Genomic DNA, 14,671 nt, shown 5'->3' with positions numbered 1-14,671 from the left:
CTTGTATATACATACATACAATTAATGCATTTAGTACTAAAATGAAAAGATAGAAGGGATGCAATCTTACCTAATGAGAAAATTTCCCACAATAAAATGCCATAAGACCAGACGTCACTCTCAAATGTGTACACACAGTCAAAAATACTCTCTGGAGCCATCCACTTCACAGGAAGACGAGCCTGGATTTAAAAAGGATCATTCAACTAAAAGCCAATCTGAGGATACAATCATCATATTTTCAAGATCATCAGCACAAAATATAATTAAAATCTAATTGTCAGAGTATTCATATATTGATACACTGGCATACGGAGTGTGTAAGTTATTCCCAGTGATTTCTGACAAGTTGAGATGCTCATTCCAACCAGACCATTTTAAAGGGTATCGTGGGTATGGCAAGGTACTTTGTGGGAGTAAAGGATGGGAGGACAAGTTGATCAAGGTCACTAATGTCAGCAAACAATTTAACACATGGCTATGTAGAAGCCTAGCAGGACCAAATGTGATATGTGTCTGAGTCCCTGATGGTTCAGCAGAGACATCTATCTGAGTTCTTGGTGGTCAGGAGCTGATATGTGGTTGACTCCCCACTGTTATGTTTCAAATGTTCTGATAGCCTAGTGCAGTATGTGTTGGATTTCCTGTTGGATGAGTCTCAGACACCAGTGGTCAACTCTCCAGAATGACTTACATTGCCTTTCACCACATAATTGGAATCATTCCTGATATCTCTAGCCAGCCCAAAATCGCATATTTTTGCAATCTGTCCATTAGTTAGAAGAATATTTCTTGCTGCCAAGTCTCTGTGAATGCACTGTAATAAATGAAATATGTAATTTAACACACTGTAAAGTAAAACAAACACAATCAATAATATTTACACTTAAGGAAACTATGAATCTGGAATGGTCTTTAACGAACAGTATGTTGAATAATGTAAGCTTACATTCTTAGAGGAAAGGAAGTTCATTCCCTTTGCAACCTGATAGGAAAAGATGAGAAGATCTTCAATTTCCAGAGCCAAGTTATACTCTTCAGTGACTTCATTGTTGTTTTCCTTATCACTGTATGATTCTAGTAAATAAAGTATTTGATGTTACTTCAAAATAATCATTAAAAATACATATACTGCATAATCTAAAATAAAGATTGCATTAATTTGCAATGTTTTTTTTTTACATTTGGTCTTGGGATTTGGCAGCATTGGGAAAACAGCCTTTATTGAACTTATATCACATCTTTCACAGCCTCAGGGCATCCCAAAGTACTTTAGAGCCAATGAAATACTTTGAAGTGCAGTTACTGTTGTAAAGCAGGTAACAAAGCAGCCAATTTGTGAGTCCATCTGAGTTTTTCCAGCAAAGGAACAATAGGTACAGTGAAATCCACTTATTTACAAATCAGATACATGCAAATATCAGCTCTTTGCATACTTTTCTAATATCCTAGTTTCTTTACATAACTCTTAAATTTAAAGGTACAGTTTGCATGTCCCATAGATGTAATTCCATAGTATTCAAATAAATCCTATTCATGGTCATGAACTGGAATTATAACATTTAGTTATTGTTTGACAGCTCCAATATCAGTTTCATCGACCATAAAAATTACTTGATCACTATTTTCAAACCAAACTTTGCCCTCATTGATCCATGATCTACAAGTAAAAGGAAGGTCAATATTACAGCAAAGCATGTGCAGTAGAAACAACGAAAAGTATTAATGTTGAAATTTTCAAAACTGCTTTTTTTTGCTGCTGTTGCAACACAGCTGGTAAAGTGCTTTGTTTTAATTCTTCCACGGATGTGAGCATTGCTGACAAGGCCAGCATCTGTTGTCCATCCCTAATTTCCTTTGAACTGAGTGGTTTGCCACACCATTTCACAGACCAATTAAAAGTCCAACACATTACTGTGCGTCTAGAGTCACATGTAGGCCAGACCAGGTAAGGATGACAGATTTTGTTGTCTAAGAGCCAAATGGGTTTTTAACGACAATCAATAGCAGTTTCAGTACTGAGGCTAGCTTTAAATTCAATATTTGTTAGTGGGATTTGAACCCAGGTTCCATAGATCATTAGCCTGGGCCCCTGGATTACTAGTCCAGTGACAATGTCACTGCACCACCACCTGCCTATTACAGTTTATGTGTCAGCTGTGGTTCAGTTGTTAGCACACTTTGCCTCTGTGTCACGAGGTTCTGGTTTCGAGTCCCGATCTGGGGCTTGAGCACAAAAACCAAGGTTGACACTCCAGTGCAGTACTGAGGGAGCACTGCACTTTGTGAGGCGTGTGTTTTGAATGAGATGTTAATCCAATGCCATATCTGCCTCCTTGGGTGAATGTAAGAAAAAACCCATGGCACTATTTTGAAGAAGAGCAGGGGAATTATTCCCAGTGTTCTGGCCAATATTTATCCCTCAGTCAACATCACAGCAAACAGATAGATCATCTGGTCATTATAACTTTGCTTTTTGTGGCAGTTTACTGAACTCAAGTTAGCTGCCATATTTTGCACATTTGCAAGTTTACTTCAAAAAAGTATTTCACTGGCTGTAAAGTGCTTTAAGATGTCTGGTGATCTTGAAAATTGCATGAATGCAGATATTTTTTTTTCTCTTCTTTAATTGAAATCCTTCAAAGTTTGAATCAGATCTTGAGTTAGAAGATGAGACCATCTGCTCTGATGAAAATGCAGCCTGAAGTCAGCATCCATCCAACCTCCCCTCTCCTGACCCAGTTAAATTTGCCATAATTTTGGCAGTTTTCCAACCAGATTCCTGCCTGCTATAGGCAACCTGGAAAGAGACAAATGGCAGCTGCAGGCCTCAGGTACTGGGAACCTGCAGCAGCTAAATAAGGAAAATTGTTGGTGGATTTACTGAAGAAAAGAGGTGTTTTTTTAAAATAAATCCAAAATTTCATGGGTTGGGAGATTGCACACTCCTTTAGGAGACGTTTCAACATTTCAGTTATCTCCAAAATGATGGATGCTGGAAACATGCTTATGTTCATCGTTGCTAAGGCATTAATCTCAGAAAATGTAGTGCATGATGTGAGTCCATCTTCACCATCGTATTTGAGCAGATTCTGATAGATAATTCTGAAAGTGATGGCAAGCAGCAGTGAGCTGGTAAAATGCATATCAGGCCAGGTTCTGGCCACTATGCACTGCTGATCAGCCTGCTGTCATATCCCCATTCACTTAGATCAACCTCCATCATGGAAAATCATGAAACAAGACCAGTAGATATTCTCAGGGTGTTTACTATATGTCTTAGTCCTGATGAAGGGTCATACGGACTCGAAACATCAACTATATCCCTCTCCGCAGACCTGCTGAATTTTTCCAGGTATTTTTGTTTTTGTTCTAGATATTCTCAGCTCCTGTGTCCAGGGATCTTGCATCATTCACAAACCATTTTCTTTCCGTGACATTGAACTTCATGCCTGGCTGCTAACTTGTTGTTTTGCTCTGCACATTCACAACTCACTTAAATGCTTTGCGAAAATATTATAATGATAAGTAGTCCACCCGCACAAACAGATAACTTACCCTTCCTCAAGGGTTTTCTTTTGTCCACATTTTTTTGTGGAGATGATATACTACTTGGCTTCATTTCCATGTATGATCCAGAACCGTTGCTATGGTAAACAAAGAATAAATTGAAATAAAATGATGTTATGACCTTCAAACAAATGATGAAGCAAATCAATAATAGTTTTGTTTCAGGCACTAAAAAGGATCGCTTGGCTTTTGACATCTTACGCAGTGGTTTGCCTATTTAAAAGTGTATACAACGCAGTTTGTGAACTGTGAAGAAAGTCTGAAAACCAGAAAAAAAGAGTACACAAACCAGCCTGCAAAGTGTGAACAATGTCTGCAGGAAGCGGTAGCACAGTGGTATTGTAACTAGTCTGGTAATGTTCAAATTCCACCACAGACATTCACTAATGTCCTTTAGGGTAAGAAATCTGCTGTCCTTACCTGGTCTGGCCTACATGTAACTCCAGACCCATAGCAATGACTCGGACCAAGGGCAATAAATGCTAGCCAGTGATGCCCTCATCCCAAGAGAAAATAAAAAAAGAATCAGGATATAATGAATATAGAGTGAATCAAAATTCTAGTGGTCTAAAATTTATGATTTAATGAAGAAAAAAATAGTTGAAAGAAGGGATGGGGGAGATTGAAGTGTCAAATGGACAAATGAAATAGATTTCCTTACAATTAAAAAAAAAGGAATTGTTTGGAAGTGAATGCAATTAAAATTTTGTGAGCTAGCAATGTTTCCATGAGGTTGCTTTGAAAGATGGGAGGGTCTCATTATGCTAAATCTGACTCACACCTGGGCTGTGAACAGACAACAGGGGAATTATATCATCGGATTATTGGAAAGCCACATATTTCCCAAATGTATTTGTGCAAAGGAATGAATGTCATGCTATCTAGAAAGCTGTAAAGTTTTCAGTGTTTCTTAACAAAGTTCAACATGTTATTTTAAATTACAGATAAGTACAACAATCATAATTTATAGGTTAACCAGTGAAAACCTTTAAAAAGTACCAACATTTCCAATTACTAATCAGGAATGTCATGGACACAGTTTAAAAATTAGGGGTCTCCCATTTAGGATGGAGATGAGGAGAATGTTTTTCTCTCAGAGAGTCTTGAGTCTATGCAATTCTCTTCCCTGTAGAGTGTGGAGGCAGGGTCATTGAATGTTTTTGAAGCAAAGGTAGATAGATTCTAACAAGTGAATCAAAAGACATCAGGCTAGGTGGAAATGTGGAGTTGAGTCCACAGCCAGATCAGCCATGATCCTATTGAATGGTGGAGCATGCTGAAGGAATCAAATGGCCTACTCCTGCTCCTAATTTGTGTGTCCCAATCCTGGGAACAGCGAGGTGCTGGAATGGAAGCATTCAGTCAGAGCATTGCTCCAATCAATGTTCATAGATCCAATTTAATAACACTTTTTTTGGCATAACTCAGGCCCTTTCCTTGGAGCCAAAAAGTGCACAGCAAATCTGGTTGCATTCATAAAGTATATAAAAGCTCTCCCATTTGTTAGGTCAGCACTGCTGAGTGCCAATAGAAGTGAAACTTGGGGCAGAATTTTCAGTTCGGCGAGCAGGCACGGCTGGCAGGTCTGGGATTGGCCAGGCAATAGACCACCGATCATGGTCGGCCCCCGACCGCGATTTCATGCTGGCTGGCCAATTAATATTGTTGTCCTGTACACAGGCTCAGAGCTCACCCTGCCCATGACCAGGCCTCAAAAACAACTGAGTAAGCCTATCTAAGCAGGCAGCTGTTGTTTATATTTGCCACTAACGGCACTTTCAGTCAAGGAGGGGACCATTCCAGGATGGTCTGTTGCATTAGGGAGCAATCCTAATGGGGCCACACTTCATGGAAGGTGATTTGGTGTCCTGTGCAAACAATTCCATTCACATTGGCAACAGTTTTGCTGAATTTCTGCTGTGAAACAGCAGTTTGACCCCAGGATGTCATTAAAATTAAATGTAATATCAACAGGGCTCAATGTAATTTTTATAAGCAACTGAACAAATTCACAGTGACACTGCTCTTCATCTATCTTGACAAATGGCTTCTTTAATAGCAATATATAGCCTGAATTTTCGAGTCAGCAGAAATAAAAGTTGCACTTGTCTACCTTACCAATATGCCTCAAATAACTCATCTGATTATTTTTGCAAATAATAAATTTGTTAGCATGAGAACTAATCTTGATTCAGCACCTAATTTTGAAATTTGCATGCAACAAACACGCAATAATGAGTGACTGATTCAGTGGAAAGCGAGTTAGTGTGACACTAACCACCTTTTGAAGCTGAATTATACAAATTGCTAATGTTATGAATGCTGTTACAAGTAGCAAGCACAAAATATTTCTATTAATCCCTGTTTAGTTTTATTTTTACTTCAAGTTGCCCTCAACAAAGTTATGGTTTTCGTGAAGAGTTATCAAATAAATCTAGCAGAACTGACAGAAGAATCATAAAATCTGGGTGGTTAGTTGTAAACATATTGCAATTTGATGATAAGAGGCTACATACAAAATTACACCTTGTCAGTGGGGCCAGTGAATATACTACATCATGATTATTCACAATAAAATGCTTTTGATATGGGTCACTCACTATATTTGTGAAGCAGCAGTTTCTAAACAGCAACAGCTTTTAGTGTGAATACTTTTATTCACAATTTTATTAGAATAATTCTTTCTAATGAACTCCTATTGATATCTCTGTTTTAACAGCTCATAGAGGTACAGAATGATTGCCCAAATTCAGAGACCAGTATCCTAAACCCAAGGACGCCTAAAACAATATCCAACCCAAAGTTAAAAATAAAAATAAGAAAATGCTGGAAAGCACGCAGCAAGTCAGACTGCATGGGCAGAATTTCCCCAAAAAGGTTGGATCTTAAGAGTAACCAGAAATGCATGTTGGCAACATGCGAGGAGAGCGGCGGAGACACAGGATAAAATAGCGTGAGGAGAGCGGCGGAGACACAGGATAAAAGAGCACGAGGAGAGTTCCAGGGAGCAGAGTCAGAGGGTGGAGTTCCAGAGAGGTGAGTATAAAAACCTTACCTCAGGGATTCGCGGACCTCGGGTCTTAAAAAAAATTAAAAGTGGTGTCACGGTAAATCTGTGACCTGATTGGCTGGTAGAGAATCTGCACTAAATTTGAAATTAAAACATTGTTAAACTAATTAAATCAAATAAATTAATCACTTAATTAATAAGTAGAGGGTATCTAGACCAGAATCAGGGGATTACTGTTCTTAGAATTTAGTATTTATAGTAGAAATCTAGCCCTAGGGAATGCATTGTTAATAAGGAGTCAATAAGCAGTTATTAGATTTAAATTAATTTATTAAATAGTTCTAGAAATGGCAGTTGCTGGAATGAAGTGCTTCACGTGTGGGATGTGGGAAATCTGTGACGCTTCAAGTGTCCTGGACAACTACATCTGCAGGAAGTGTACCCAAATGCAGCTCCTCACAGACCGCATGGATCAGTTGGAGCAGCAGTTGGATGCTCTTAGGAGCATTCAGGTGGCGGAAAGCATCATTGACAGGAGTTTTGGAGACGTGGTCACACCCAAGGTACAGACAGATAGATGGGTGACCGCTAGAAGGGGCAGGCAGTCAGTGCAGAAATCCCCTGTGGCTGTCCCCCTCTCTAACAGGTATACCACTTTGGATATGCTGGGGAGGATGGCCTAAGAGGGAAAAACAACAGCAGTAGCCAGAGCAGTGGCACCACGGCTGTCTCTGTTGTTCAGCAGGGGGGGGTCAAAGCACAGAAGAGCAATTGTCATAGGAGACTGTATAGTCAGGGGCTCAGATAGGCACTTCTGTGGTCGTGAAAGAGACACCAGGATGGTATGTTGCCTCCCTGGTGCCAGAATACGGGACATTCTGAAGGGGGAGGGAGAACAGCCAGAGGTCGTGGTACACATTGGTACTAATGACATAGGCAGCAAGAGTGATGAGGTCCTGCAGCGGGAGTTCAGGGAGTTAGGCATAAAGTTAAAAAACAGGACCTCTAGGGTTGTAATCTCAGGATTACTCCCTGTGCCACGTACCAGTGAGGCTAGAAATAGGAAGATATTGTAGCTGAACAAGTGGCTGAACAGATGGTGGAGGGAGGGTTTCTGATATCTGGATCAGTGGGATCTCTTCCGGGGCAGGTGGGACCTGTACAAGAAGGACAGGTTGCATCTAAACTGGAGGGGCACCAATATCCTGACGGTGAGGTTTACTAGTGTCACTCAGGAGGGTTTAAACTAGCATGGCAGGGGGGTGGGAACCAGAGCAATAGGTCAGCAGGTGAAATAAATGACTGAGAACCAGTGAATATGGCCAGTAGGACTAAGAGGAAGGGCAGGCAGGGAAAAATTACTGAACACAGTGGGACTGGGTGTCTGAAATGCATTTGTTTCAATGCGAGAAGTATAACAGGCAAGGCAGATGAGCTTAGAGCTTGGATTAGTACTTGGGACTATGATGTTATTGCTATTACAGAGACTTGGTTGAAGGGTAGACAGGATTGGCAGATAAACGTTCTAGGATTTAGATGTTTCAGGCAGGATAGAGAGGGATGTAGAAGAGGTGGGGGAGTTGCACTGCTGGTTAAGGGGAGTATCACAGCTGTACGACAGGACACCTCGGTGGGCTCGTGCAGCGAGGCAATATGGGTAGAGCTCTGGAATAGGAAGGGTGCCGTCACAATGTTGAGGGTTTACTATAGGCTGCCCAATTGCCGATGGGAGATTGAGGAACAGTTACTTAGGCAGATTTTGGAAAGATGTAAAAGCAATAGGGTTGTTGTGGTGGGTGATTTTAACTTTCCCTATATTGACTGGGAATCACTTAGTGCTAGGGGTTTGGATGGTGCAGAATTTGTAAGGTGCATCCAGGAGGGCTTCCTGAGACAAAATGTAGATAGTCCAACTAGGGAAGGGGCAATACTGGACCTGGTATTAGGGAATGAACCCGGCCAGTGGTCGAAGTTTCAGTAGGGGAGCATTTCGGAAAAAGTGACCATAATTCAGTAAGTTTCAAGGTACTGGTGGATAAGGATAACAGGAGTCCTCAGGTTAAGGTGCTTAATTGGGGGATGGCTAATTATAACAATATTAAGCAAGAACTGAGGAATCTAGACTGGAGGCGGATGTTTGAGGGCAAATTAACAACTGACATGTGGGAGACTTTCAAACGTCAGTTGATAAGAATTCAGGACCAGCATGTTCCTGCTAGGATGAAGGATAAGCATGGCAAGTTTTAGGAACCTTGGATAATGAAGGATATTGTGAGATTAGTCAAAAAGAAAAGGGAAGCATTCATAAGGGCTAGAAGGCTGGGAACAGATGAAGCTCGTGGAGAATATAAAGAAAGTAGGAAGAAACTTAAGCAAGGAATCAGGAGGGCTAAAAGGGGTCATGAAAAGTCATTGGAAACCAGGATAAAGGAAATCCCAAGGCCTTTTATACATATGTAAAAAGCTAGAGGGTAGCCAGGGAAAGATGGGAATCTGTGTGTGGAGCCAGAAGAGATGGGAAAGATACTAAATTAATACTTCCCATCAGTATTCACTAAAGAGAAGGAATTAACGGTCGATTTGTTTAGGGAAGAGTGTGTAGATAGCCTGGATCAAGTTGAGATCAAAAAAGAGGAGGTGTTAGGCGTCTTGAAGAATATTAAGGTAGATAGGTCCCCAGGGCCAGATGGGATCTACCCCAGAGTACTGAGGGAGGCAAGGGAGGAAATTGCTGGGGCCTTGACAGAAATCTTTGTATTCTCACTGGCTACGGATGAGGTCCCAGAGGACTGGAGAATGGCCAGTGTTGTTCCATTGTTTAAGAAGGGTAGCAGGGATAATCCAGGAAATTACAGGCCGGTGAGCCTTACGTCAGTGGTAGGGAAATTATTGGAGAAGATTCTTCGTGACAGGATTTACTACCATTTGGAAAATGGGCGTATTAGTGAGAGGCAGCGTGGTTTTGTGAATGGGAGGTCGTGTCTCACTAACTTGATCGAGTTTTTCGAGGAAGTGACAAAGATGATCGACGATGGAAGGGCAGTGGGTGTTATCTACATGGATTTCAGTAAGGCCTTTGACAAGGTCCCTCATGGCAGACTGCTACATAAGGTAAAGTCGCACAGGATCAGGGGTGAGCTGGCAAGATGGATACAGAATTGGCTTGGTCATAGAAGACAAAGGGTAGCAGTGGAAGGGTGCTTTTCTGAATGGAGAGCTGTGACTAATGGAGTTCCGCAGGGATCAGTGCTGGGACTTTTGCTGTGTGTAGTATTCATAAATGATTTGGAGGAAGATGTAACTGGGCTAATTAGTAAGTTTGCAGACGACACTAAGGTTGGAGGAGCTGCAGAGAGTGAAGAGGATTGTCAAAGGATACAACGGGATATAGATCGGGTGGACACTTGGGCGGAGAAATGGCAGATGGAGTTTAATCCGGACAAATGTGAGGTGTTGCATTTTGGGAGGTCTAATACAGGCAGGAATTATACAGTAAATGGCAGAACCCTTAAGTGCATTGACAGGCAGAGGGATCTGGGTGTACATGTCCACAGGTCACTGAAAGTGGCAACGCAGGTGAATAAGGTAGTCAAGAAGGCATATGGCATGCTTGCCTTCATTGGCAGAGGTATTGAGTATAAAAGCTGGGAAGTCATGCTGCAGCTGTATAGAACCTTGGTTAGGCCACACTTGGAATATTGCGTGCAATTCTGGTCGCCACATTACCAGAAGGATATGGAGGCATTGGAGAGGGTGCAGAGGAGGTTTACCAGGATGCTGCCTGATCTGGAAGTTATTAGCTATGAGGAGAGGTTGGAGAAACTTGGATTGTTCTCACTAGAGCGACGGAGATTGAGGGGCGACTTGATAGAAGTTTACAAAATTATGAGTGGCATGGACAGAGTAGATAGTCAGAAGCTTTTTCCCAGGGTGGAAGAGTCAATTACTAGGGGACATAGATTTAAGGTGAGAGGAGAAAACTATAGAGGAGATGTGCAGGGCAAGTTTTTTACGCAGAGGGTAGTGAGTGTCTGGAATTCACTGCCAGAGGAGGTGGTGGAAGCAGGTAAGATAGTGGTGTTTAAGAGGCAGCTTGACAAATACATGGGAGTAGAGGGATACGGACCCCGGAAGTGCAAAATGCTTTAGTTGACAGGCAATATGATCGGCGCAGGCTTGGAGGGCTGAAGGGCCTGTTCCTGTGCTGTACTTTTCTTTGTTCTTTGTTCTTGTTCTTTGTTCAACTGGCCAATGGAACTTTCGCCTTGATTTTTTTGGGTGGTGGCTCATGAATAAGCTGACGTCAGGGGTGCTGTCCTGTTCAGGACTGCTGTCCATACCTTAGAGCTGCCAGCCCTATCAGAGGTCCGGCAGCTCAGTGGCCTCAGCAGTGCCGCCAGGAGCAGTGGTAACTGCAAAGGAAGGCAGGGGCCTGCTGCCTAAAACAGATCAGCCAAAGAAACTTTGGAAAAACTTAAAATTCAGACTGATGGAAGTGAAACCCAGAGCCTGCCCACAGCCCTCTCCTTGAATAAAGAAATACTTCCCCACAAGCACCTCCCCCCAACCTCCCCAGGGCAGCTGCTGGGTGGGTCCCTGCATTCAGCTGATGGTATCCTCATCTGGCAGGGGTGGGTGATGATATGTCATTGGCAACATGTTCAAAGTCTGGCAAAATGGCCCTTAATAGGGCGTTTGAGTTTTTAAATTTGCTTCCTGCCTCCTTGTGTTGTGAAGCCTGCCCGAAGCCAATCCCACTGTCAGTAAAGTTCCTCGACAGTGGCTCATGGTTGGGCTCCCAATCCACCACTGCTCACCCCAGTCTTACCTCCCACCCTCCTTGCCATGATCCCGCCTCACATGGACCAATTAAATTCTCATTATATGTGGAGAGAGTGGAACAGAGTTAATGGCCAGAATTTTTCTGTCAGTGAGCTGGGGGGCGGGGCCTGGTCGCCGAGGGGAAAATGACACGGGATCATGTCGGGGAGGAACCCCCAACGTCATCCCACCCCATTTAAATTTTCAAGAAGGTGGGCAGACAGTGAAATCAGCTGTCCACCCGCCGACCTGTCAATGGCCAATTGAGGCCATTGACAGGGTAGTTAACTCAATTAAAGGCCCTGCTCATCCAACCTTAAGGTTAGTGGGCAGGCAAGGAGCTCTGGCGGGCTTCTGAAAAAACATGAAACCTCATCCACTGGCAGGATGAGGTTTCATATCAGTTTTTATAAAACTTTAATAAAGTTTTAGTCACATTTATTAACATGACCCTTCTCAAGTGACATTGTCACATGAGGGGGACATTTTAATAATTTTTTAATTTTTCTATTTTTGATGTTTATAAAGCTTTCACCAATCTTAGTCTCAGGACTTAGTCTCAGGGAAATGTGCGCTCTTTTGTGCGCATGCGTGAAAGACCGCACTTTGACAGTTGGGGAATCCCTCCCCCCCCACCGCACAGGAAGGGCATAGCAGTTCCCGTTGGGCGGCCCACTGGGTGGGCCTTAATTGGCCCGCCCATTCAAAATGGGGGCGGGGCCCGCTTCGGCTGTGGCGATCAGCTGCCCACCCGTCACTGAGCCAGTCAAGGGCAAAATTCTGCCCAATGTTTTAAATCAATAACCTTTCATCAGGCCCAAAATTAGGTTGGGTCATTTTTCAGGCATCCCTGGATGCTATCTAAATCAAGCATTAGATCCCTTACATATTGTTGTTGTCAACTTCATGAGACTCACAAAATACTCACCCAAAAACCTCAACATTAAAACATCTGAAATAGAAAGGGAATCAAAAATGGGACACAATTGATGTGGAAATATATGGAGAGTGGAGGTTTTTCAAATTTCTGTGTGACAACCTCAAAATAATAACATATCATAAGGACTTGAATATAGGATCCTGTTGAACATCACTTACTGCAAATATGGGAGACAACAATAAAATGTGCACTTCTAATAACTTATCAGAGAAATAAGTTAATAGTGTTAGTTTCTTTATTTACCTCAGGTTTGGAATATTCTTATATTGTGTCTTCTCCAGATTCTGTTCTCCATTTTCTGGCCAAATAAATGAATCTCGCTTCCTCCTCAGAAAGTTCAAAAGATCGCCAAAACAGCAATATTCAGTGATTACCAGAACTGGACCTGGAACATGATGGTAAATCTATTTATAATTTACAGAAGAATTTTTCAGAGTTAACTGAAGCTCCCAGAATTTGTCTAACCCCCACTTACTGGTGCCCCTGCTAGGTGTGCTTCCAGCAGGGGTGGAGGGCATGTAACATAGGGCAGGTGCCCACCCCACAACTTTTGCACCCACCCCCACGCTCACCCCAATGATATAAAGAGGAGGATGGTGGGCAGGCACCAAAATCAGAAGCCCATTCGTTATTTTTAAAAAGGTAATCAAGGGTCAATTTGGCTTGTTACCAAGCCAAATGACCCTGTTAATACACTGTACAGGCCATAAAACTTTTGGCGTGGACAGTCGGGCAGAATGAGCAGCCCAAATTTTTAACTACATTCATCAAAGGGTGGCAAGGAAGTGGGGGAGAGTCAGCCTTCAGGGGCTTTGCAGATCAGGGAGCTGCCCACCCAAGATGGAGCCCCCCCTATCTTCGTACCTACCCACAGCCTTAAACCCACAACCCCCGACCAGCCCCCTCGTGGTCCTGCCTAAATCCTTCCTGCCCAAGACCACAGACTTACTGGCCCTGAAGATCCATGGGCCTTCTTACTCCTCTTCTTACAGTCCCGGCAGTGGACACTACCATGCTTTTTGCGCTGTCGGAACTGATGGAGCTGCAGGCCAATCAGGACTCCCTGCCCAGTGAGGGGTGAAAGTCATACTTGGCCCTTGTTAAGCCCACCCACAGCTCATCATGGCTGCAGGGTGGGTCAGGCCGGCCTGGAGCAGGTCGACTCAACAGCGACTTTGCTTCCAGTGGTTGGGGGTGGTGGGGGGGTGGTGGGCAAGCCATCCACCCTCCCCCCACCCAAGTTTTATTCAGCCCATTGTTGCATTCTCATGTTTCAAAATTATCAATATCTCACTTCCTACTGGAGCATTGGTATTGTAAATATAGCAGCCAGGATGGTTAGCAGGGAAACAGGTGAAGGATAATATATGTATGTGTGAATAATTGCATTTGCAGGCATATGTAAATCTGGCAGTCATGAAATAATGGCAGCAAATGGGCAAGTTGGCCAGCATTGTTTGTGGAAGCGAGCGAGTTGACTAATTTGAGGTCAACCAAGGAAGATTGGTCATCCAAAATAACCGCAAACATTTCAGAGCAGTTGACTTCCCTTAAATCAAGGAATTCAGAATCAAAAATGACTATTAGCCTTTTCGATTGTTCTCAAGTAAGGCGGATGACCAATTTGCGCTCCATTTAAATAGAATATTAGTTTCCTAGTTTAGAAATTGGTTTTGCAATTTTCTCATGTGGTTTTACACAAATGGAGAGCTATTGATGACAAGTACATGGGTGTCCTGCAAAAGACCGGTGACCTCCAGAATCCCAACCAAATAAAAAAAATCAAATTTTATTGGGTCACACAAGTTTTTATTGGTCTCCAGTTTAACTGGGGAGGTTTCCTTCAGGAGCAGAGACACAACTAAACATGAACCTAGAGGAGAGGCCCACAAGGCTTTATTCAGGGGTATGTGACTTTTTGAAAGGACAGGCAGGAAGGAAAGGATGGTGGGGTAGCTTTGTTAGGAAGAGATGGAATAAGTATGATAGCAAGAAAGGATCTTGGATCGGAAAATGTAGAATCCATATGGGTGGAGATAAGAAATAACAAGGGGGAGAAGACACTGGTGGGAGTAGTCTATAGGCTCCCTAACAGTAGCTATACTGCAGGACAGAGATAAATCAGGAAATAATAAGAGCACGTAAAAAGGTAACTTTAATCTTCAGGTAGATTGGGAAAATCAAATTGGCAGAGGTAGCCACGAGCAAGAATTCATACAGTGTATTAGGGACAGTTTCCTAGAGCAATATGTTGTGGATCCAACCAGGGATTAGGCTATTTTGGATCTGATAATGTGTAATGAGGCAGGTTTAATAAATGATCTCAAAGT

At 42.6% G+C, this 14,671-nt stretch overlaps 1 protein-coding gene across 2 annotated transcripts in view; it reads right to left on the bottom strand.

Annotated features, from left to right (window-relative positions):
* The window catches only part of LOC121283956 (mast/stem cell growth factor receptor Kit-like), a 128,210-nt gene that overhangs the window by 28,109 nt on the left and 85,430 nt on the right, over positions 1 to 14,671 (bottom strand). For both annotated transcript variants that reach the window (XM_041198777.1, XM_041198787.1), the window contains exons 14-18: positions 12,585 to 12,726; positions 3,559 to 3,647; positions 950 to 1,077; positions 695 to 817; positions 71 to 182 (exon numbers count right to left, since the gene is read on the bottom strand). In XM_041198777.1, the coding sequence (XP_041054711.1) occupies positions 71 to 182; positions 695 to 817; positions 950 to 1,077; positions 3,559 to 3,647; positions 12,585 to 12,726 (594 nt within the window). The remainder of the gene's footprint in view (positions 1 to 70; positions 183 to 694; positions 818 to 949; positions 1,078 to 3,558; positions 3,648 to 12,584; positions 12,727 to 14,671) is intronic.

This window comes from Carcharodon carcharias, chromosome 1, assembly GCF_017639515.1.
Source record: "Carcharodon carcharias isolate sCarCar2 chromosome 1, sCarCar2.pri, whole genome shotgun sequence".
In the NCBI taxonomy this organism is placed as follows: domain Eukaryota; kingdom Metazoa; phylum Chordata; class Chondrichthyes; order Lamniformes; family Lamnidae; genus Carcharodon; species Carcharodon carcharias.
This window is presented reverse-complemented; position numbering and strand designations above follow the sequence as displayed.